We start from the raw sequence: 25,734 nt of genomic DNA, 5'->3' as shown, positions 1-25,734 counted from the left end.
ATAATGTTTTCAGCTTTTCGGACTTCAACTCAAATTTTCTTTAGAAAGTAAGAAATAAGAGTGATTCAAAATGAAATATCCCACCTGAGCATATTAACTGTTGAAGCTGATGAGAGCATGCTGAATAAGTATAAATAAACTCTCAGTAACTAGGTACTGTGTCTTTGTAAGACCTGTTGATGGGGCTAGATAGTACACTTGCAGATAATTTCGCTAGAACAAGGTTTCAAGTGTTTGGGTAACAATGGGGGATAGATGTAGCTTATAGTTGAGAGACACTTCTCTATGTATTCATTGTTTGATTTGAGTCCCTGTCACCTCCCCGGGGGCTCCTCAGCCGCCATTTATTTAATTTCTGTCTTTTGTAGATACGGTTCTTAGGAAAGGGTTGACTACATTTTGTTATATGACTAGAAGAGAGCCACAAAGGTCATAGGGCTCACCCTATAATGGAGATAGTTGTGTTTTAAATCTTATCTTGCTGAAACACATGTAATATTTACTGTTTCTTACATTAATCAGAAGTAGTTCACAGGCTTTGAAAAATCATAAAAATGTTACTAGACCTGCAGGTCGAGTAGTTTGAACAATCTACTTGACCTGACTGTAATGTACTTGACCTCGAAACGGGTATCAAATTGTGTGATCCTATGCAATATTGTATTTTCCAGTCGCCATTTTCTTCATTCTCAAACGAGTGTACCTTCAAATATGTGAGTTCAGCATTTCTGCAGTAAAAAAGTCCTCTTCTGTTTGATTAAATACACTAAACGTTTGCTCAGTGTTTAATAAAGCTAGCCCACATATAGGGTATACATGATCCATGCATGACTTGCCCCTTAGTTTACTAACAGCTTTGCCATCAGGGCAGGAGTGTTTCTCAGTTATGTTTAAACACTCACTTTTAATAAGTATATTACTAAAGCATGATGTGGTAGCGTGCTGTCATTTACAGTCAGTACATTTCCAAGAAATGTCCACAAACCTTCCCACTAACTTGCAGCTTTACTGTATAGTGTATTAACAATAATCTGTGAAAATTAGGTTTCAGAAAAAAATATGTATCATTTGCACATCACCAAGTAGTGATCTGACTTTTTTTCATCCTATCAAAATATTTACAGAAGTACAGAAAATGTTCTTTCACAGCTACTGATTTTTTTTTTTTAAATGTTTGTTAAGTTGACTTGGTTATATAAATGTTGTGTGTTAGGAAAGACCTGATACCCCTTTTGACCTCTGTCTGGGAACATAGAGCAAATGTGACTAGAATAAGATTTAAAGGCATCTTAATTGCTAATTCAGTTTCTGTCTGAACAGAACACCTGTCCACTTACCAGAAGGGTTGAGTAGTTTCTAAAAATAGCTCAACCTCATAAAAAATGACTTGGATTTTTCCAGCCCTGGTTCAGGTTGACTGGGATCTAACTGACCCCTATCTAGCTGCACATACATGTTTTGGTGCACCTATGTGCATTACACGAGATCAGAATAGTTTTATCAGGAGACATGTTCTAACTTGTGATTCTCTTCCTGGGTAAAGTGCCTCAAAATGCACCTCGAATTGGGGGGTTCTGGCATTAGAAACAGGCCCGGTGTTTGGTTTAGGGGCTCCATGGCACTGGAAATGCTATAGAATTTATTTAAGAGAGGTTGTGGCTGTAGCTTGTGCAGGAACAGTTCTGCTGGATATTTACTGGGTAAATGGCAGTTGACTTGAGGGGACTGGTCCATCTTGGCACCTGATGAAAAGTGTGTGCTCTGGTCGCCAAGCAACCTTTGTTCGCTTGGAAAGTCAGTCTCCTCTAGCCTCGCTGAACTGCTGCATGATCTTTGCCTCGCCCATCTAACCCCGAAAATGGTGCCGGGCTACCTTTTTCTTCAGTGGTGGAGGGAATGTATCCCGTGAGTGGGCTTTGGAGCTCATAATTGAATGAGGGGTGGAGGAGGGACGTTGCTTACATAACTGTTCCTAGTCCTATGTTTGTCCTCCAAATTAAAGCCCTGGGTCATGATGAACATAGGGCTTGCAACAGGGGACCCAGTTTTGGTCCATTTGCCTAGGCAAATCTCTCCCCCAACTTGTCACAGAAAGAGTTGGGGAAAGGTTGGGGTGGAGGCTGCAGGCAGGAAGCAGAAACATCAAGTCTGTGCAGTCACTCATAAGACACTGTGCAAACTCAAGTTATCTGCTTCCCACACTGATTTTTTTTGTGCAATGTCTTTGCTGCGCAAGACAGTGAGGCAAGTGTGTGCTGCTGCAACAGTTAAGTAATGCAGTCTAGTTTTTTCCGGTGCTCCTTGGCATTGCAGAGGAGGAGACTTGGAGTCCAAAGGAACAAATCAGATCAGCTGAGGGAAATAAGGAGAGGCCAATAGGGAGAAGGTGTCGGGAGACTGCACTGCATGAAGTAGATCTGAAAGGAGGGCAGGGGGAGTATACTGGGCCACAACTCTCAAAGGTGAAACATGTTAAGAGGTACCAGGCCTAAATTCGTGAGGGAGCCCTGTTCGAGGGCACCGCAAGCCTGTAGGTGTTGGTGTGGTGTTGCCTCGTGCCTCAGTGCGACCCCACATTAGCAAACGGCTAATGTCGTCACCTAGATGTGCAAAGGGTCATTTTTTTTCTTCTTGCTAGCAGCATTCTCATTATTGCTGACAACAATGTGGTGGGGGTGGGGTAATCTTAACTGCAAGGGAAGGAGAATGCTGCACGCTGTTAGATAGAAAAATACGTGTAACAGATTCACTTTTAAATCAGGTATGTTTCGTTTCTAAGCTCAGATAGGGTTATGTGGAAAACAGGCATGCCATTTTAAAGAAGTAATCCAAATGAAAATGTAATTGTTTTACATTCGAGAATACGTTTGTGCTTTTATAAATTGCAAGCGATTCCTCAACAATAGAGAGAACACGCACAAACCTCATGCACGTCATGTTTTTAGAGTACTTCACAATTTATATGACATGACACCAACTAATTTCCACATATAAATGAGGATTTTAAGAATGTTTACCCTACTCAGTTCGTGGCGCTTTTTTTGAGAATGTGTGTGCACAGTTAATAAATAAATTGCCTTTGTCCATTATACATGTAGATACCGTATCTTATTGTTGACAGTAAAGTTCTCTTTTAGGTCGGAGATCTGCTAGGTCTCTGACTGCACTTCATGGGAGGGGTCACTCGTGTGGCAGGTAACGATTTACCTTTGCTAATTAGTCCCTCGCTGTATTTTATAAAGCTGTGTTGATTTTGTAACTAAGGGAACCAGGTCGAGTCCCGCCATCGGCTCTACTGCTGTAATTCTGGGCAAATCAAACAACCTCCACGTGCACTTAAAAACAAAATCAAATTTGGCCTCATGTAATGTAACTGGCGCTTATGTAAAGCGTGCTGATGTCCTTTGTCCAAGTTGGAGATATATAAAACTGCCATAATTAAAAACATTAAAAAGAAATACCTTCGGAAATATGCAGTACCTTCACTTGGCATAGTGGGTCATGAAGCTATGCAGCCATTCTCCGGGAACTGAAAGCGGGCCGGAGTCGTTTCATTATTATAAAAAAATAGGAGACATGTAATTATGAAGTTTAATTTAATTAACTGCTGAGTAGTTATCCCAAATCTCCGAAGGGAACTCTTTTTAAATCTGGCGATTCCTTTCTGTCTTATAGATGTGTACATGCTTCTCAGGCCTGGGTTCTGTCTTCGAAGTGTGCCGGTTTGAGAGACCTTATTTTTGTGATTTAAGTGTGCCAGCTTTCGAGACCCTGTTTGTTCTTTTTTTTTATTTTAAAACATTGTAGTAAGAAATGCATCATTTTATCCCGTTGTTTTTTTTAAAAAAAACATTAGCCTTCCAAAAATGATGTGCCCTCCTTAACATGAACCCTGATGTTCCCACTCTGCAGCCAATGCCAGCCCCACCACCCTCAAACGTCACCAGCCGCTACTGGTATAGAAAATGTTTTTTAAGAAAAAAAATGCAATAGAAATACTCAATGGGCTTTGTCTAATACTCGATATTGGGATTATCTTTTTGAGGGGGTGCTCTACAGATGCAAACACAAGCTTGTTTGACAAGTATTTGCTAAGCCAATAGGTCTGACTTTCATGTAGTAAAGCATGCAATCGCAGGCACGCACACATGCTTTGGTGGTACTAGTGATAATTGTGGGGATTGTAGTAGTATTGGTGACAGTGATGATTGTAGTAAATGTGGTGAAATGACCAACACTTGAGCCATGACAAAAACATATTTTTAAAAAGTATAAAAATACAAAAAGTTTTTTTTTGTATACGGTGCATGTATGGTATAAGCGTGATGTGATGCTTGAGTGTAGTTTTCATATGTAAAAATGCTCTTATGCAATCCCTAGAAAGTGCAGTGACACACCAGACGGCCAATAGGATGAGGTTGGAGAGTATTACTCCTCTGAGTGGAGCCAAAATCCACCCTATCTAAATGTTAAAGAACTGGTAACGGCTGCAATGTCAAGTAAGACCCAAAAAAGGGTGCTCTTTTGGGTCTGAACTAGATGGCTATCGTCAGTCGTCCAGTTAATGCACATTTATAAAGTGGTTACCTGAGCAAAATGTTCTCTGTCCCTGAATCTTTGTGGCATTTACACAGTGTCAATCAATCAGCGTTTGCAAAGTGCAGCACTGTCACCGATGGGGGTATCTGGGCGCTGAGGGTGCCAGGTCTCTGTCGAACAGCCAGGTTTTGAGTTAATTTCTGAAGTGTGCCATGAAGTCCTATTCATTTTGCATAAATACCATGCAGTGAGCTCACTGTTCTTGTGAGATGGGTAATGCCTGTGATGCTTTTGCTACAAAGGAATCATGCTGTCACTGACTGACCTCTCATCACCACTAGGTTATTCACTGCAAGGCTGCTGTTGCTTGGGAAGCAGGGAAGCCTCTTTCCATTGAAGAGGTGGAAGTAGCACCACCAAAGGCTCATGAAGTTCGGATTAAGGTGCGTTTTACTTCATTGTCTTAATGTGGTTTGCCATTCTATAAAGCAAGAGAAGTTTGTACAACCTTAAGTGTTTTTAATGAACACGTTCATAAGAGAGAATGATCTTGTTGACTGTTTCATCTGCCTACTATGATAGACCAGACATTTTTTCCTTTCAGCACCCGGATACTAGGGTAAATAATTGTATTTGTTACTTGTTTTCTGAATCTTTATTTTGTTACATCTAAGCTAGAGGTCTCCATCCTTTTCTTTAATAAGAACAACTTGCGTTCAAAGAAAATCATCCTAAGATACTGATATTATTAGTTTCCTAGTAGAGTCCCTATCAGACAAAATTACATTAGAGACCACCGTATGCAGGATTACTGCCAGTGACTGCCTAGTTGCATAAGGCTTCGTTGGCAGCAGTAATAAAAAAAAAATAAAAAAAGTTTTCAGTTTTGAATGCCTGTACATGGGTAGTAAATAAAACCCTCAGCTGCAAGGTCCCTGATACTAGTAAGAGAGTCCTCTCCCACACAAGGTTTATCTCTCAAAGATGAGATTTAAATATATTTTAGAAATTCAAGCGTGAACTTACGATTTAGGACACAAATTCACGATTTCGTTTCAAATACACATTTTTTTATGTTGGTATGAATATATTCAATCAAGCAAAAACGTCTAAGTTAGTAGGTTGGGCTGCATAGAGAAGAGTTACTTGCATGTAGCTGCAGAGCTGCCTCTAACCCACAAGCTACTCGTTAGAGCCTGATCTAAGCTATTACGATAGTCACTCTCTGAAGAACTGCCTCTCCTTGAACAGGATTACTAGATGTAGCTCTGTGCTGATGCACCTCCCATGAACATATTTGAACTTGCACAAAGTTACTTCTTGATAATTAAACAGTTAAGGCGTTATTTGCCTGGGAGCTGACCACCACACAAGACTTAATGGCAGTTCACCTGATGTTTGTGAGCTTGCTTTTGAAAGTGGTTGTTAATTGGTTTAAGGACTAATCACTGTTGGTGTACCATCAGCTTCCAAAATGTTCTAGTAGAATCACAGAATTCCCTGCATGTCAAGAATTCCCCTGTATGGTTATTGTTGAGGCCTTCGTCATCATCATCATCATCTTCTGAATCTATAGCAGTCCTGGATCTGAATAATCTTCCTGATTTCTGAAAACAGAGGAGGTGTACCAGTCTCCTTTGCTGGGAATCTCACCAGGAAGTGCCTGAAGAATTGACATCATCCGAACTCTAGAGGTACACCACAGACTCTGATTGCTGTCCCGCACCATTATCCGAACTGGTTGCTGTAGGAGGCTGGCCTGGCTTATAGTGGGTGCCTTGTGGTACTTACACCCTGTGCCAGGTCCAGTTATCCCTTATTAGTAGAATAGAGGTGTTTCTAGCAGCTTAGGGTGATAGATGGTAGCTATGGCAAAGCAGCTTAGGCTGAACTAGGAGACATGCAAAGCTCCTACTATACCACTTATATCATGTAGCACAATATAATAAGGAAACACAATACTCAAAGTTACTAAAAATAAAGGTACTTTATTTTAGTGACAATATGCCAAAAGTATCTCAGAGGATATCCTCACTTAAAAGGTAAGTAATATACACAAATTATATGTACACAAACCACAAACAGGTAAGTAACAGTAAGAAAGGTAGTGTAAACAATGTAGAATCACAATAGGATGCAATAGGTGGACATTGGCCTAGGGGCAACCCAAACCATATACCCCAAAGGTGGAATGCGAATCACGAATGGACCCCAGGCCTGTGGGAGGTTGTAGAGGGTCGCTGGGACTGTAAGAAAACCGTAAGGGTGTCCAAGATACCCAACCCCAAGACCCTGAAAAGTAGGAGTAAAGTTACCCTGCTACCCCAGAAAGACAGAATAGTTGTGATAGGGGATTCTGCAAGAACCACAAGCACCAGCAAAACACTGAAGACGGATTACTGGACCTGAGGACATGTAAAGGAAAGGGACCAAGTCCAAGAGTCATGAAAGTGTCCAGGGGGGGGCAGGAGCCCACTAAACCCCGGATGAAGGTGCAAAAGGGCTGCCTCCGGGTGGAAGAAGACGAAGATTCTGCAACAACGAAAAGGGCTAGGAACTTCTCCTTTGGATGAAAGATGTTGCATGCCGTGCTGAAGGTTGCAGAAGTGTTTCCAGGCAGAAATACCAAAAACAAGCCTTGCTAGCTGCAAGAGTCGCAGTTGAGGATTTTGGGTGCTGCTGGGGACCAGGAAGGGCCAGGATGTCGCCCCTTAGAGGAGACAGAGGGGGCGCTCAGCAACTCCGAGCCCCCGCAGAAGCAGGCAGCACCCGCAGAAGTACAGGAGCAGGCACTTAGAAAATCTGAGGACAGCGGTCGACTCAGTCACAAAGGAGGGTCCCACGACGTTGGATTTCCACTCAGCGAGTTGGTCAATGCAGGACGGAGTGCTGGGGACCCAGGCTAGGCTGTGCACAAAGGAAGTCCTAGAAAAATGCACAGAAGCCGGAGCAGCTGCAAATCACGCAGTAGACCGGTTTGCTGTCTGGCGTGGGGAGGCAAGGACTTACCTCCATCAAATTTGGACAGAAGGGCCACTGGACTGTGGGAGACACTTGGACCCAGCTCTTGTGTTCCAGGGACCACGCTCGTCAGGATGAGAGGGGACCCAGAGGTCCGGTGATGCAGTAATTTTGTGCCTGCGTTGGCAGGGGGAAGATTCTGTCGACCCCCAGGAGATTTTCTTCTTGGCTTCCAGTGCAGCGTGAAGGCAGACAGCCCTCAGAGCATGCACCACCAGGAAACAGTCGGGAAAGCCAGCAGGATGAGGAGCTACAATGTTGCTGGTAGTCGTCTTGCTACTTTGTTGCGGTTTTGCAGGCGTCCTGGAGCAGTCAGCGGTCGATCCTTGGCAGAAGTCGAAGAGGCAAGTGCAGAGGAACTCTGGTGAGCTCTTGCATTTGTTATCTGAGGAATAGCCCAGAGGAGAGACCCTTAATAGCCAGAAAAGGAGGTTTGGTTACTAAGAAAGGAGGCTTGGCTACCTGAAAGAGGTAAGCACCTATCAGGAGCGGTCTCTGACGTCACCTGCTGGCACTGGCCACTCAGAGGAGTCCATTGTGCCCCAACACCTCTGAATCCAAGATGGCAGAGGTCTGGGACACACTGGAGGAGCTGGTCAGGGGAGTGGCCACTCCCCTTTCCTTTGTCCAGTTTCGCGCCAGAGCAGGGCTGGGGGATCCCTGAACCGGTGTAGACTGGCTTATGCAGAGATGGGCACTATCTGTGCCCATCAAAGCATTTCCAGAGGCTGGGGGAGGCTACTCCTCCCCAGCCCTTCACATCTATTTCCAAAGGGAGAGGTTGTAACACCCTCTCTCAGAGGAAATCCTTTGTTCTGCCTTCCTGGGACTGGGCTGCCAAGACCACAGGGGGTCAGAAACCTGTCTGAGGGGTTGGCAGCAGCTGCAGTGGAAACCCCGGAAAGGCAGTTTGGCAGTACCCGGGTTCTGTGCTGGAGACCCGGGGGATCATGGAATTGTCACCCCAATACCAAAATGGTATTAGGGTGACAATTCAATGATCTTAGACATGTTACATGGCCATGTTTGGAGTTACGATTGTGACGCTGCACATAGGTAGTGAGCTATGTGTAGTGCACTCGTGCAATGTTGTCCCCGCAATCACAAAGTTCGGGGAATTTGCCCTGAACAATGTGGGGGGACCTTGGCTAGTGCCAGGGTGCCCACACACTAAGTAACTTAGCACCCAACCTTTACCAGGTAAAGGTTAGCCATATAGGTGACTTATAAGTTACTTATGTGCAGTGAAAAATGGCTGTGAAATAACTTGGACGTTATTTCACTCAGGCTGCAGTGGCAGTCCTGTGTAAGAATTGTCTGAGCTCCCTATGGATGGCAAAAGAAACGCTGCAGCCCATAGGGATCTCCTGGAACCCCCATACCCTGGGTACCTAGGTACCATATGCAAGGGAATTATATGGGTGTTCCGGTGTGCCAATGAGAATTGGTAAAATTAGTCACTAGCCTGCAGTGACAATTTTAGAAAGCAGAGAGAGCATAAACACTGAGGTTCTGGTTAGCAGAGCCTCATTGATACAGTTAGGCACCACACAGGGAACACATACAGGGCATACATTATGAGCACTGGGGTCCTGCCTAGCAGGATCCCATTGACATATGGGCAAAAACAAAAATACATACAGTGAAAATGGGGGTAACATGCCAGGCAAGATGGTACTTTCCTACAGTTGCAAGCAACATCTGCAAAGTCATTGTGATTGGCACACCTGCCTAGCTTGCTGACCAGCTCCACCACCTTCACTTGCTTTCTGTGTGCCTGTAACCAGTACACCATTAGACTGGAGGTGAAGTATGTGTGGGTGGAGGCAAAGGCCTTTCGTAATCTGTGCACACAGGATATGTAATGACATTATGTATTCATAAGGATTTCCCCCAATACTGCTGCAATTTAGGAGAGCTGAACACACATTTAAAGTAACTCTGTCAGAATGCAGAAATGATCAACTTCCACTCTCAGAACCCAGCAACCCTTCCAATTGCTTGTTTACTATGTCTTTGCCTGTGGCTCTCTATAGTGCTGCACTGCCTTTCAGCTAACCATGACTAAGTAAATAGCACATACTTCCTTAAATATCTACCAGAGTTAGGTCAACATGCTTCCCAAATTAACCCCAAACCAAGTTTTTTGTTGTGCTCCCACTTTGCCATTCTTGCATGCTTTGGGGGACTCCAAAACCTGAAGACCTCTGTTTAGTGGGTCACATAGCTACCAAGTCACACAGTCTGCATATTTTCTTTGGTGGTATTCAGTACCGCAGAAGGTTAAACCTAACACCTCAAGAATTTAACTTTCATCAGAAGACGGTGACAAGGTGCCTTCTATGATGAGGATACAAGCAAGCCAGTACCATTTCCGTGAGCCTGTCAACCATATTTGGTGGAGAGATGGAAGAGTTTCAAAAGCCACAAAAAGTGAACCAACAGAAAAACCATCACCTTTGGTTTTGGGTGGCAACTTGTACTTTTCAGTCAGTCGTGGCTGCACAGTGTTTAGCTTTCCTGTATTTGTAAGTGATGTGTAGAGTTGGCCAAGAAATGTGTTTCCTGAGCCTAGCGTTTATAGGCAGAATATCAAAATATTGAGGGACTTGGCATATGTCTGGACAAAGAAAAATTACACTTTTTTGTTGTTGTTTTTTTTTATATCAAATCTGTTTGTCAGTAATACAAACGACTGAGACATAGCTTGATAGTGCATTATGACACAGTTAGAGAGATCCATATGCTGTACCCCGACATCCCCCCCCGACAAATTCCAGTTTACACATTTATCAGTTGGCAATCATTTTGGGCCTGGGACAACCAGGTCATACCATCAAGTGTCCCACAGAAGTAAAGTCATTACAGATGCTGCCTCTGTAGGCGTTCCAAGATCCCCAAATCTTTGTCAATTTTCTGGGGCAATCTCGACCCTCATACCCTGCCCTTTCAGCTAATATAATCCATTGCATATCATTGTTCCAGTCTCCCAACTGGGGTGACTGCTCTTCCTCCCAGATTCTCGCAATGTTACGTTTGGCCACTATAAGACCTACAGCCTCATTAAGAGTCTGGCAGTCCTTGGCCTGCCAGACTTGCAGCTGCAATCGGACCACTGCCAAAGCAGCAGTCCGCCCCCCTCATTATGACCCCGGCAAAGCTGCCAGGGTCCGACCGCCGGCTTCGCCAGTTCGCTACCGGTCAACAGCCTGGCAGTGCTGGCGGTCCTAATCCGCCAGGGCAGCGATGCCCTTGCGATTACGAGTCCCCTCCTTGCTGGCTTTTGCATGGCGGTTCCACTGCCATGTAAAGGCTGGCGGATACGGAGTGCAGTGGCCCCATGGACAGCCCGTCATGCTTTTCAGTGCCTGAATTACAAGCGGTGAAAAGCGTGATGAGTGCTGTCGCACCCGACGCACTGCAACATTGCCACCGGCTCGATTATAAGCCAGCGTCAATGTTGTGGCCCAGTGGGAAACTCATAATAGGGCCAGCAGACTGAATACCGAAGTGGCAGTTTTCCGTCCTAAAGAGTTTAACAGGCGGCCTCCGCTGCCCACCAAACTCAAAATGAGTGCCCTAATGTCTACCATAGCTGCAGAAAAATTCTGTAATGTTTGCTCCCAATTAATTCCTCCCTGAGCAGAAACAAACAATTTACTGCTTTTAAATTCAACCTGCCACATTGTTGCAAGTCTTCAGCCCCAAGTATAATCCACAGCCATCATGACATTTCAGTTTTTTCTCGAAACTCTGTAACCAGGTCGACTAGAACTCTTGTTGTTTTGAACTTATCTATGTTAGCTTTTCCTTTTCTGTCCTCTTCAGCTAGGAGCAAATCTTGCGCTGCTGCTGCCCCTGTCTTCTTTGTGTACAAAGGCCTGCTCTCCCTATTTATGTGGGTGACGCTTGACTGACAGTTCTTTTCCTATTGAAAAACACAATGCTTTGTTTTGTCAACTTATCCTTTGTTTCCAGCTGAACCCCAGCCATTTAATTTGCTGTCACCATTTTTGAGAGTTGATATTTTCAACCATGCTGACTGGGTTAGCAGAGTACTTACTTTACAGAATATCATTTGACAATATCTCTTTTGTAGGTGTCCACAATTGTAATTTTATTAATTTTTATGGTAGTCGGTTGCTGCTGAGCATAAAGTTCAAACTCATCTTGTTACATCTTCAAACTGTTTGCCCAAACCAGCTGCATTCTCTTCGTAAATTGTTCAGCACGAACAACCTATTTGATTGTTTAGTTAAACATTAATGTCTGGATGCCTTTTATGGGAAAAGTACTTCACTTTATGGGCATGGAGTTCTTTTTCTCCGGGTGACATCCTTTGTCCTCTGTCAGTGTTACCATTTGTAGGGAGTGGAAGTAGCTTTCTTATCTTCCCTTTTGCTTGTTAGAAATTGATGTTATTTACTCAGTATGCAGAAAACATAATATAACTTCCATTTCTTGCAGATTGTTGCCACTGCTGTGTGCCACACTGACGCCTACACCCTAAGTGGTGCTGACCCCGAAGGTTGCTTTCCAGTCATCTTGGGCCATGAAGGAGCTGGAATTGTAGAGAGTGTTGGAGAAGGAGTGACTCGAGTTAAAGCAGGTCTGAGAATTACTTTTGCAGCTTCTAAACCATAGAATAGTGTGTGCTTATATTTTTAAACTGATGTTTGTGAATGCAAATCTACTGTAGGTTTGCTGAGAAAGTGTAGGCTGTTTGGGTTATTGGTGGTACAAACCAAGTACCCTTGCATGCAGCAAGATACACTTTTAACTGAGCTAAAACTATTCACTTTGGGTGAGGTTAAGATATGCATCCTTCCTGTAGGCCGTCGTGGGCATCCCATAAGTGCTCATTGTGAGAAAGTAGCCTCTTTCTACCCTTGTTACCCCCACTTTTGGCCTGTTTGTGAGTATATTTCAGGGTGTTTTCACTGTCTCACTGGGATCCTGCTAGCCAGGGCCCAGTGCTCATAACGAAAACCCTATGTTTTCAGTATGTTTGTTATGTGTCACTGGGACCCTGCTAGCGAGGACCCCAGTGCTCATAAGTTTGTGGCCTATATGTATGTGTTCCCTGTGTGATGCCTAACTGTCTCACTGAGGCTCTGCTAACCAGAACCTCAGTGGTTATGCTCTCTTCTTTACAAATTGTCACTAACAGGCTAGTGACCAATTTTACCAATTCACATTGGCATACTGGAACACCCTTATAATTCCCTAGTATATGGTACTGAGGTACCCAGGGTATTGGGGTTCCAGGAGATCCCTATGGGCTGTAGCATTTCTTTTGCCACCCATAGGGAGCTCTGACAATTCTTACACAGGCCTGCCACTGCAGCCTGAGTGAAATAATGCCCACATTATTTCACAGCCATTTACCACTGCACTTAAGTAACTTATAAGTCACCTATATGTCTAACCTTCACCTGGTGAAGGTTGGGTGCTAAGTTACTTAGTGTGTGGGCACCCTGGCACTAGCCAAGGTGCCCCCACATCGTTCAGGGCAAATTCCCCGGACTTTGTGAGTGCGGGGACACCATTTCACGCATGCACTATACATAGGTCACTACCTATGTATAGCGTCACAATGGTAACTCCGAACATGGCCATGTAACATGTCTAAGATCATGGGATTGTCACCCCAATGCCATTCTGGCATTGGGGAGACAATTCCATGATCCCCTGAGTCTCTAGCACAGACCCGGGTACTGCCAAACTGCCTTTCCCGGGGTTTCACTGCAGCTGCTGCTGCTGCCAACCCCTCAGACAGGTTTCTGCCCTCCTGGGGTCCAGCCAGGCTTGGCCCAGGAAGGCAGAACAAAGGACTTCCTCAGAGAGAGGGTGTTACACCCTCTCCCTTTGGAAAAAGGTGTCAGGGCTGGGGAGGAGTAGCCTCCCCTAGCCTCTGGAAATGCTTTGATGGGCACAGATGGTGCCCATCTCTGCATAAGCCAGTCTACACCGGTTCAGGGATCCCCCAGCCCTGCTCTGGCGCGAAACGGGACAAAGGAAAGGAGAGTGACCACTCCCCTGACCTGCACCTCCCAGGGGAGGTGCCCAGAGCTCCTCCAGTGTGCTCCAGCCCTCTGCCATCTTGGAAACAGAGGTGCTGCTGGCACACTGGACTGCTCTGAGTGGCCAGTGCCAGCAGGTGACGTCAGAGACTCCTTCTGATAGGCTCTTTACCCGTGTTGCTAGCCTATCCTCCTTCCTAGGTAGCCAAACCTCCTTTTCTGGCTATTTAGGGTCTCTACTTTGGGGAATTCTTTAGATAACGAATGCAAGAGCTCATCAGAGTTCCTCTGCATCTCTCTTCACCTTCTGCCAAAGGATCGACCGCTGACTGCTAAGGACGCCTGCACAACCGCAACAAAGAAGCAAAGACGACTACTGCAACCTTGTATCGCTGATCCTGTCGCCTTCTCGACTGTTTCCTGGTGGTGCATGCTCTGGGGGTAGCCTGCCTCCTTCTTGCACCAGGAGCTCTGAAGAAATCTCCTGTGGGTCGACGGAATCTTCCCCCTGCAACCGCAGGCAACAAAAGACTACATCACCGGTCCTCTGGGTCCCCTCTCAGCACGACGACCCTGGTCCCTGGAACTCAGCAACTCTGTCCAAGTGACTCCTACAGCCCAGTGACTCTTCAGTCCAAGTCTGGTGGAGGTAAGTCCTTGCCTCCCCACGCTAGACTGCATTGCTGGGTACCCCGTGATTTGCACCTGCTCCGGCTCCTTTGCACTCTTCCAGGATTTCCTTCGTGCACAGCCAAGCCTGGGTCCCCGACACTCTAACCTGCAGTGCACAACCTCCTGAGTTGTCCTCCGGCGTCGTGGGACTTCCTTTTGTGTCTTCGGGTGAGCTCCGGTTCACTCCTCTTCGTAGTGCCTGTTCCGGCACTTCTGTGGGTGCTGCCTGCTTCTGTGAGGGCTCCCTGACTTGCTGGGCGCCCCCTCTGTCTCCTCATCCAAGTGGCGACATCCTGGTCCCTCCTGGGCCACAGCAGCATCCAAAAACCCTAACCGCGACCCTTGCAGCTAGCAAGGCTTGTTTGCGGTCTTTCTGTGTGGGAACACCTCTGCAAGCTTCTTCACGACGTGGGACATCCATCCTCCAAAGGGAAAGTTTCTAGCCCTCTTCGTTCTTGCAGAATCCACAGCTTCTACCATCCGGTGGCAGCTTGCTTGCATCCTCAGCTGGCATTTCCTGGGCATCTGCCCAATCTCGACTTTGTCGTGACTCTTGGACTTGGTCCCCTTGTTCCACAGGTACTCTCATCCGGAAATCCACTTTGGTTGCATTGCTGGTGTTGGTCTTCCTTGCAGAATTCTCCTATCACGACTTCTGTGCTCTCTGGGGAATATAGGTGCAATTTACACCTACTTTTCAGGGTCTTGGGGTGGGCTATTTTTCTAACCCTCACTGTTTTCTTACAGTCCCAGCGACCCTCTACAAGCTCATATAGGTTTGGGGTCCATTCGTAATTCGCATTCCACTTTTGGAGTATATGGTTTGTGTTGCCCCTATACCTATGTGCTCCTATTGCAATCTACTGTAATTCTACATTGCTTGCATTACTTCCTTTTGCTATTACAGCATATTTTTGGTATTGTGTACATATATCTTGTGTATATTTGGCATCCTCATACTGAGGGTACTCACTGAGATACTTTGGCATATTGTCATAAAAATAAAGTACCTTTATTTTTAGTATATCTGTGTATTGGGTTTTCTTGTGATATTGTTCATATGACACCAGTGGTATAGTAGGAGCTTTGCATGTCTCCTTGTTCAGCCTAAGCTGCTCTGCTATAGCTACCTTCTATCAGCCTAAGCTGCTAGAAACACCTCTTCTACACTAATTAGGGATAACTGGAACTGGTACAGAGTGTAAGTAACCCTTGGTACCCACTACAAGCCAGGCCAGCCTCCTACACTCATCCATAAGTTTTCTGCTAGTCTGGTGCTTTTTCCTTCTTCAATTTCCACCTCCAACCTCTTTGCCCTCCAAATCACCTTTTGCATTTTCACTTAGCATGCCAAATTCTCCACTGAAAAGACTGAGGCCCTCAGTATGTGTTAGACAGAGAGCAATTATCTCATGGAATTCCATTTAACCTGATACCAAGTGAGTTGGTTTTTCCATATCCATTTTTTTCTGGCTTTTGGCTTGGTGGACCGTATTTTACAGTGCAGAAATTTTGCATGGTAAATCAAATGAGGCGCTAGCTGCAGCAAGACCGATGCCTTATTGACAGTTTTTTTTCTTATGGGGGAAGCATACAATATTCCTTTGTCAGAAAGCACTGCCCCTCTGATCACGACCCACATATCCTGCAACATTTACCATCTGCTCAAAGCAGGTGATAAATGTGTGTTAATCTTCACAGAACTGGAAATTCTATGCAAGTCTAGAATCAGAAAATTCTGACCCACACAATAATTCCCTATCTTGGCAGGATTCATTTGTGATTGCATGGTACTAGGGCGGGATTTCATGCATGGTAACTGTAAAATCACATGCAGTTTTACAGTGGTCTCAGTACAGTGCAGCTCTGAATTAGGATTTAAGCTTGAACATGTCTGCCCCACCATATTACTTTCTGCTCAGTCTGTCCACTTCTGTTCCTTTTCATATGGTGGCTGGCTAGGGAACATCTCTCCATCTACCCAGCAAGCAACTAGATTGTTTGTGCATGGGAGAAATTATTGCTGTTTTATTTTTGTTAATCTTAATCATTGTCTACATTGTTTGGCCTTACTGCAAGGGTTACTGGTTTCCCATTCTGGGAACAGGTAATAATTTGCCCCTTCTAAAGAAAAACATTTCTCCTACTCGCCATATGTCTAAAATGTAATTAATTCTCAGACTTCAGATAAAAGGGTGACAGTACCGTGTCCTGAGGGCTTTAGGCTGAAAAGATGGAATCACTGGATTTGCTGGATCTGGTACCAGTGATAGAGCGGAAATTTTGGTAATGCTTTAGTGGCACAGAAGTCAGCATTAGTTGACTTTATATTTGCATTTAAAAGCCTAACTGAGATGCACTTATATGTATTTTAAAGTGTACAAGTTTTGTTTGATGATGGACATTGTTCCTACAATAGGTGAGTATTGTGTTTACCATGACAGACGTTGTGCCCATTAGTGTTTTATTAAAATGCTAACCTGATTTACAACAATGTTTGAGAAAATATTTCATTCTAATGATTAATTAATCAGTAGAAAATAATTCTGATTTATGTTGATTTAGGTTAAGGTTACATGTGTGCAGAAAAATAAATGCAAGTCTTTGTCATATTTAGTATAATTTGTTGACAAAGATTGCAATTAATACTGAAATGCTTGCATATTTTATGATATAGTATTAATGAGATATATTAATGAGTTTTTTTTTAATGTATAATTTACATGTTTTATTATTGATTTTACTAATTCATTGCGTTTCTTGTGTTAAACTGAAGTTTCATATTCGAAGCAGTAATGAAAAGGCTGAATAATTTCTTTCAGGTTAAAGGGAATGTTTCCATTAGGTCGTTTCACATGTTTAGCAAAGAGTTTTGTTGTATTGTGTATAAGCTCAATTTGCAATAGCCTTGAAATGTTGCAACACTAAAACATGAGGACTGGAAAGTAAAGCAGTACCATTGTTGGAATGCTTTTTCCCATGTGACAGGAGAAAACTGTTGTGAGCCAAGGGAAGATTTTGGAATGTTTCATCTATTGTACAGAGTTACTAGTTATTGTCATCGTCACATGGAAAGAGAGATGACTTCAGACCTACCCTGAGAGAATCTGGAGATGTTGCAAACTTAATGGGTGTTCTAAATTTCATTGGATATTGTTCTACACAGTGGTCCAGTCAAATTACATTGGATATGTCTAGTTAGGCAGAGACCTTTGTAACTTTTAGTCCGTTCCCTCCTTGCCCCTCATGTTGTTCATTCTTCACCTTGTCAAGCCCATCTTGTACTGCTACGTTGCCCATTTGAATTTAATTGTTAATTTATCCCATGCCTGTTCCTGATATGCAGCTCGTGTTCTGCGTTTTCCACTGGTGATGTTCCTTATGTACTCTGCTGGATCTGATATGTTTTGCTGATTAACCTAATCTCTATGCTGTTTTCGGGAGAGGTATAAAATTGCCAATGTTATTTGCCCCCTTGCATTATTCTAATTAGCTTAGCATGCTGACACCCGATTCTTTGGATTTTTATTAGTCTAATCTAACCCGAAATAGATTATTTTTCCAAATTATTTTTGTCTTCTTTTTCTTTTGCCAGCATGTGTTAGTCTGTTCCCACACATGCTTGTTCTAATTTGAAGTAGAAATGGGGATAACCACCTTCATAAAATTTGATGTATTAAACTTTGAATTCCGATATTGACTGATGTCACCATCTAATTAATTGAAATCTCTTTGTTACACAAATATTATCATTGCTTATGTGCGTAATATTGATGGAATGGTTAATAGTATTGATGATGAGTAAACTAAACTTGTTTCGCAGATTTGGCCAGCCTATTGTTTTCATTTATCTTTATAACCCAGTTTTACGCACTACTTACATGACTTTGGCTTTGTGGTTGTAATAAAGCTTTGAAACGTCATTTATTGGAGTTTTGGTTCCATGGCCCAGTTGGTTATGACTTTTAAATTTGTTGTTTAATTTAAACTTGTTTGATTGAGATTTGAGTGAATGTGTTTCGTTTTACCACACTCTTCACTGGGTCTAAAAATCTCATTGAACTTGGTGCAAGCATTTTGGAAACCTGACCTGGAGGAGAAAAAGCACTCTCACCAGCATGTGAGCTAATCTTTCTGAATAGTTTGAATGGCCCTGTTACACAGTTTCCAGACACAATGCTTTCAAGCAACAAAATCCAAAACACCACTTCTACTGATTGGTGGGGGGGGTGGGATGGTGGGAGGGGAGGAGGGAATTAAAAACAAATATACATATATCTGAATGGGGCTAAATTTCAGTGTCCCGAACAGCCTATAACTACCAGAGGAGAGCCTAGAAAGGAAATGAAGAGAACAGCAGAATGCTATAATTCATATCTAAGTGTAAGGAAGGAGTCTGGCTTCAAAAGTTTGTGTGTGTGTATATATATGGATATAGATATTTATATCTATATCTATAACATTTTCCTAAAGGCATTAGTGGTTGCCTCCTCGTTCATCTACACAGACGGGGAAAATGCAGTAACTCATCCTGCAGGACTTGAAAAATCAGCTCTAGCTTTCAGTTAATGTCAGCGTATTGGGGGATGTATTGATTTCAAAAAAGAAAATAAAGTGCCCTGTGCTTGACACTGACAACCAAAGTTTTGGGTCATCAAGATTTCTATATAAAAATTGCTGTCTCCTAGGAGAAAACGTGATGTCCTGCCCTTCCAGTATCTATGGCAAGAGGTCAAGGAATAGGAGTTCTGTGAGGTACTTAGTGAGACAGGTAAGGCAACACCACGATCTTCAGACACCCCTGCGCTAGTCAAGAAAGAGACCTAAAGTGTACCCACAATTGAAAAAGGAGCTATAAACATACAGTTCGACCCTTCAATCTGGATGGTAAAAGGACCTTTAAAAGGGGATGAATGGGAGGGAATCCATATAGCACCCCCTGGACACGGGAAGGATATCACATTCAGGCTTGAAGGGAGAAGAGATTGAGCAAAGAAATAGCCATGAAGGTATTGTTCTCGGAGGTAAAGAGATCGAAGTATTAAAATCTGTAACATTTTTGTAAATTCACAGGTAATTGCTTACCAAGAAGTCTAATTTGTTTCTGACTACAGCTGTGCGCCTATTCTCCCCTACTTCCGGGTGCTGCTCTGCCCACAGCCACTTGTCACAAATGGAAGCCAGAATCTAGAAACCCACCTATTGTTTTGATTAAGCACTGCCTTTGCCTGAACATGGGTAGCAAAAGACCGAAGAACTACTTAACTGGCTGACATCTCCCTCCAATTCGAAGAATGACATGCATACACCTGCAACCACATTTCTGGATCTCCTTGTTATCCCAGCTTTTCTCCCAGACACCCCTGTCTAGAATTGATGGTGAGGACTAAAGGAATGCATTGGAACAGGACAGCTTATGTCAGGATATAAGTAGGTGCATTGCTCATGTCAACACAGGCGGTGTTGAGTGGAGTTTCGTCTGCTCCCCTACACATGTAGATGACAGCATCTCCTTATGCATCCTCAGCAACTCACTGTTTTTCCAGGAGAAAGGATATGGAACTACTTCTACATTATTCATCCCCGGGGACAAATGCCCTCTTAAGTTTGTCCATAAGAGGACTTTGATTAAGGCTGGCCATGTTGAAATTGTAAAGTATGGGTTGGCAAGTTGATCAGACAGTGTGATTACAACACTCCGCACACAAGATTGCTACCTCACCTTGATAAAGCAGACCCAAATTACACCATTCAAGAAAGAAAAAAAACTCGACCCCTCTTTTCATGCAACAGTATCACTATTTTGATAGTATCCTGCTAAAATTTCTTCAAGCTGATTGTGTGGAGTAGCAAGACTGCAAACTGAGATTGATACTAGGACGGCAAAGTGGAGAAAACGTAACAGCCAGAATATGCACCAACGTTCAAGTAAGCACTAATGGACATGTAAAATGTTAAGAGTTTCCTTGCCTGAAGTAGAGGAATTCTGCCCTGCAAAGTAACACTTTCAATTAAGCCAATACTGCGTGACAAGAGGATGTGAGTTGAGGACCATCTATGGGCCACCATCAAGCACAAGTGTTGTAGTCTTGAAAGGAGAACGAGGTTCATAAAGGCATTGTAGGAAGTTGGCTCTGTATGTGCTATCTCAAAGTAAGGATAGCATGCACAGAGTCCAAGGGTTCCCCTTAGAGGTAAGATAGTGGCAAAAAGAGATAATACTAATGCTCTATTTTGTGGTAGTGTGGTCGAGCAATAGGCTTATCCAAGGAGTAGTGTTAAGCATTTGTTGTACATACACATAGACAATAAATGAGGTACACACACTCAGAGACAAATCCAGCCAATAGGTTTTGTTATAGAAAAATATATTTTCTTAGTTTATTTTAAGAACCACAGGTTCAAATTTAACATGTAATATCTTGTTTGAAAGGTATTGCAGGTAAGTACATTAGGAACTTTGAATCATTTCAATTGCATGTATACTTTTCAAGTTATTGACAAATAGCTACTTTAAAAGTGGACACTTAGTGCAATTTTCACAGTTCCTGGGGGAGGTAAGTTTTTGTTAGTTTTACCAGGTAAGTAAGACACTTACAGGGTTCAGTTCTTGGTCCAAGGTAGCCCACCGTTGGGGGTTCAGAGCAACCCCAAAGTCACCACACCAGCAGCTCAGGGCCGGTCAGGTGCAGAGTTCAAAGTGGTGCCCAAAACACATAGGCTAGAATGGAGAGAAGGGGGTGCCCCGGTTCCGGTCTGCTTGCAGGTAAGTACCCGCGTCTTCGGAGGGCAGACCAGGGGGGTTTTGTAGGGCACCGGGGGGGACACAAGCCCACACAGAAATTTCACCCTCAGCAGCGCGGGGGCGGCCGGGTGCAGTGTAGAAACAGGCGTCGGGTTCGCAATGTTAGTCTATGAGAGATCTCGGGATCTCTTCAGCGCTGCAGGCAGGCAAGGGGGGGATTCCTCGGGGAAACCTCCACTTGGGCAAGGGAGAGGGACTCCTGGGGGTCACTTCTCCAGTGAAAGTCCGGTCCTTCAGGTCCTGGGGGCTGCGGGTGCAGGGTCTCTCCCAGGCGTCGGGACTTTGGATTCAAAGAGTCGCGGTCAGGGGAAGCCTCGGGATTCCCTCTGCAGGCGGCGCTGTGGGGGCTCAGGGGGGACAGGTTTTGGTACTCACAGTATCAGAGTAGTCCTGGGGTCCCTCCTGAGGTGTTGGATCTCCACCAGCCGAGTCGGGGTCGCCGGGTGCAGTGTTGCAAGTCTCACACTTCTTGCGGGGAGCTTGCAGGGTTCTTTCAAAGCTGCTGGAAACAAAGTTGCAGCCTTTCTTGGAGCAGGTCCGCTGTCCTCGGGAGTTTCTTGTCTTTTCGAAGCCGGGGCAGTCCTCAGAGGATGTCGAGGTCGCTGGTCCCTTTGGAAGGCGTCGCTGGAGCAGGATCTTTGGAAGGCAGGTGACAGGCCGGTGAGTTTCTGGAGCCAAGGCAGTTGTCGTCTTCTGGTCTTCCTCTGCAGGGGTTTTCAGCTAGGCAGTCCTTCTTCTTGTAGTTGCAGGAATCTAATTTTCTAGGGTTCAGGGTAGCCCTTAAATACTAAATTTAAGGGCGTGTTTAGGTCTGGGGGGTTAGTAGCCAATGGCTACTAGCCCTGAGGGTGGGTACACCCTCTTTGTGCCTCCTCCCAAGGGGAGGGGGTCACAATCCTAACCCTATTGGGGGAATCCTCCATCTGCAAGATGGAGGATTTCTAAAAGTCAGAGTCACCTCCGCTCAGGACACCTTAGGGGCTGTCCTGACTGGCCAGTGACTCCTCCTTGTTGCTTTCTTTGTTCCCTCCAGCCTTGCCGCCAAAAGTGGGGGCCGTGGCCGGAGGGGGCGGGCAACTCCACTAAGCTGGAGTGCCCTGCTGGGCTGTGACAAAGGGGTGAGCCTTTGAGGCTCACCGCCAGGTGTCACAGCTCCTGCCTGGGGGAGGTGTTAGCATCTCCACCCAGTGCAGGCTTTGTTACTGGCCTCAGAGTGACAAAGGCACTCTCCCCATGGGGCCAGCAACATGTCTCTGGTGTGGCAGGCTGCTGGAACTAGTCAGCCTACACAGACAGTCGGTTAAGTTTCAGGGGGCACCTCTAAGGTGCCCTCTGGGGTGTATTTTACAATAAAATGTACACTGGCATCAGTGTGCATTTATTGTGCTGAGAAGTTTGATACCAAACTTCCCAGTTTTCAGTGTAGCCATTATGGTGCTGTGGAGTTCGTGTTTGACAGACTCCCAGACCATATACTCTTATGGCTACCCTGCACTTACAATGTCTAAGGTTTTGTTTAGACACTGTAGGGGTACCATGCTCATGCACTGGTACCCTCACCTATGGTATAGTGCACCCTGCCTTAGGGCTGTAAGGCCTGCTAGAGGGGTGTCTTACCTATACTGCATAGGCAGGGAGAGGCTGGCATGGCACCCTGAGGGGAGTGCCATGTCGACTTACTCATTTTGTTCTCACTAGCACACACAGGCTTGTAAGCAGTGTGTCTGTGCTGAGTGAGGGGTCTCTAGGGTGGCATAAGACATGCTGCAGCCCTTAGAGACCTTTCTTGGCATCAGGGCCCTTGGTACTAGGAGTACCAGTTACAAGGGACTTATCTGAATGCCAGGGTGTGCCAATTGTGGATACAATGGTACATTTTAGGTGAAGGAACACTGGTGCTGGGGCCTGGTTAGCAGGGTCCCAGCACACTTCTCAGTCAAGTCAGCATCAGTATCAGGCAAAAAGTGGGGGGTAACTGCAACAGGGAGCCATTTCTTTACAGGCATCATGTTTTGTCCAAGTCGCAGTTCTTCGACTGAAGGCTTTTCTTGTTGGTGAGAGAGTACATAATATTTATCCTCCACACCTCAGCCATTTCTTACATCTCCTATTGTAAGAGACATTTATTTCCGGTCTTGGGAAATGTATGTCCACTGAATGTCCTAAAAACTGAGTGGGAGTGGTTTGGAGGACCTGATTGCGCAAAGTTCAGTTTTGGCTCTGTTAGGGTAACAGAACTTCATGTAGGTGTGAATGGCCTGGTAGCACTGACGACTGAAGTTACTGGTTTCTGTTTCCAAACTATCAACCTGCAGGTTACCATAAGTGTAAAACTCAAAACAAACATACATTCCAAATGAGGGATGAGTTACATGTTGGAGAGGAGATAATTGCATGCCGTGAATAGTACAGGGAAGGGGAGATGGGGTGGACTAGGAAGTACTAAAGCATCTGGACCAGGCAGTATGAAAGCCTGTGTAGCATCTACGTCAGCAGGCTCTCAGCCATTGATAGGTGTGGGTCTTGCACTTGCCCTCCATTGGTCTGTCATACAACCTGTTAGCTGACGTCATAATCTGTAGTCTTGTTGTGTAATATTTATTTAATATCACGTCTGACCAGTTCTGGCGCTTCTATTTGCATAGGAACATTGATAATGAAATGCATACATTGTTCGATCTGAGTGTTGCTGCCTTCTTATAGGTTCCCGTCTTGTGCAGTTAGGCTTTCCCAAGCCAGACGAATTTTAAAATTAGGAAAAGCAAGGTAAGGAAACTTCTTTATAGAGTCCCTGTGTGAAGTAGCAGTTCCCTTTTTGTTAATTTTTCGGAGTCTTTAAGCACATATATCGTTCCCACTATACTAGCGACAACCTTGAGGTTTTCTTGAGTCCTAGCAGTCATCCCATGGTGCAGAGCAACCTTTCACCAGAGCATTCTCCGAGGTGCCACGTGAATTTATTTAAACTGGAAAACTTTGTGAAATTCAAGTTGGGCCTTAAAATGGCTTGTAATGCTGTCCGAACTTTACCAGCACCAAGTGTACAGTAACTTAAGCCTGAGCACTCCGAGGATGGGAAATGTAGTACTTCTTTACATCCTGTAAGTCTTCAGCACATAAAGAAATCACTCCTAGGCTGGCTGACTGTCCCTTATGTTGCAAGTCATGGTGCTGGGGGCCTGCAGATTTCTTTTCAGCACACAGATATAACACCTAAACAGGTTCACTGTTCTTTATGTTGCAATTGATGATGGGGGGGGGGAGTGGGGGGGGCAGGGAAGGTCTGAAGAAAACCTCTAGTTTCATGATGAGACCTATAATAGACTCCACTGTGTGTGCCACTAAATAGCCCTCACATTTCTGTTCCTAGTTCCCCAAGAATGAGAGCCATTGGCTTTCTGCAAATTGTGGAACGAGACCGAAATCATGGATACCGTCCCCTTACGGAGGGCTGTCCTTTAGAAGGGCTTTTCATTGGAGGATGCAAACAGTTGGGCCATTTTGGTTTTGTACTGCTACCCTCTACTGCCTCAGGCTTTCGATGGCTCTTCTGTGCAGATTCCTGATGAAACTTCTTGCCAAGGTGCATTTCTCCTCCTCCGCCACGCATTATAGCTCTCGGATATTATCACAGTACACTCCAGTGCACCAGCAGCCATTTTGACTCTTTCACGCCTGCTCCCTGGCCTCGTTCATGTTGATGTTTTCTTCAAGAAACCCATAAGCTTTTGGGAATGTGAACTTAATCACTATATTTGAAACTCTCATAAAGCCCCTGTCAAGGAAGTCTTCTTCAGAATACCACTGTGTAATTCCTGTTCCCATCAACTAATTTGGTGTGTTCGGAGTTTTCTGGGAACCTGTGTCTGCAAGCACTCAGTTTTCCTAAACCAGCATGGCAATCACATTATCAAATGTAAAACAGATTAAATACAGGCATAAGCTTAATATAAGTTACTAGGAGTTAAAAACATGCAAAAGCAATGTAAAGTTTCCCTTAGTAGGATCTTGAATAGTCCAGATTAATTTACTTTTTTGCGCAGTAAAATGAAAGTGGTGGAAGACCATAAATAAATCTATAACAACATAAAAATCCTAATTTGTCTTTGATATAGTGACCCTTTAGGTGGCAGGATAGTGTTATTTGTGCATGGATTACATAGACGACTGTAGAGTAGACTACCATGCTCCCAGTTCATGTTGGTTCAGATTTATAGAGACAAACCTTTTCCCCACAGAGCCTTTTATCCGAATGTGAGATGCTCTAGGCCACATTGCCTGCGCCGCATAAGACGTAAGCTCAAGACTGCCTAATGTGAAACAAAATCTTTATTGGCATCTTTTGATTGGAGAAGCGGTTGTAACCTCAGAGGTAAGACCAAGAATAGATTTAGAAGGAGAAATGCTGTCTTTGTAGGGACTTGTCTCTGTGAGTTACTTTATTTTTTAACTCGCCGAGCTCAAAACAAGTTTTCTGTGAAATGATTCATTTCTTTCAATCTATTTGACTAAATAGTGGCGATGTACTCTCAATCAAAGACTAGATAAGTGGGTTGTCTGATGACTTTGGAGAAGTGTATTATGGTGGGAGTCTTTGTGACAGCGTGAGCGATTCAGATTCCAAATTGGAGCACACACTGCCTTTCTCAACATTGTCTTTTTGCCTGCGTTTAC

The 25,734-nt window shown here is 44.4% G+C and overlaps 1 protein-coding gene across 1 annotated transcript in view; it reads left to right on the top strand.

Moving 5' to 3' along the window:
- LOC138299780 (alcohol dehydrogenase class-3) overlaps positions 1 to 25,734 on the top strand; it is an 85,091-nt gene that overhangs the window by 13,051 nt on the left and 46,306 nt on the right. The window contains exons 2-3 of the mRNA XM_069238334.1: positions 4,881 to 4,982; positions 12,028 to 12,169. Of these exons, the coding sequence (XP_069094435.1) occupies positions 4,881 to 4,982; positions 12,028 to 12,169 (244 nt within the window). The remainder of the gene's footprint in view (positions 1 to 4,880; positions 4,983 to 12,027; positions 12,170 to 25,734) is intronic.

This window comes from Pleurodeles waltl, chromosome 1_2, assembly GCF_031143425.1.
Source record: "Pleurodeles waltl isolate 20211129_DDA chromosome 1_2, aPleWal1.hap1.20221129, whole genome shotgun sequence".
NCBI classification, from domain to species: domain Eukaryota; kingdom Metazoa; phylum Chordata; class Amphibia; order Caudata; family Salamandridae; genus Pleurodeles; species Pleurodeles waltl.
The sequence above is the reverse complement of the archived record's forward strand: the minus strand, read 5'-3'. Positions and strand labels throughout refer to the sequence as shown.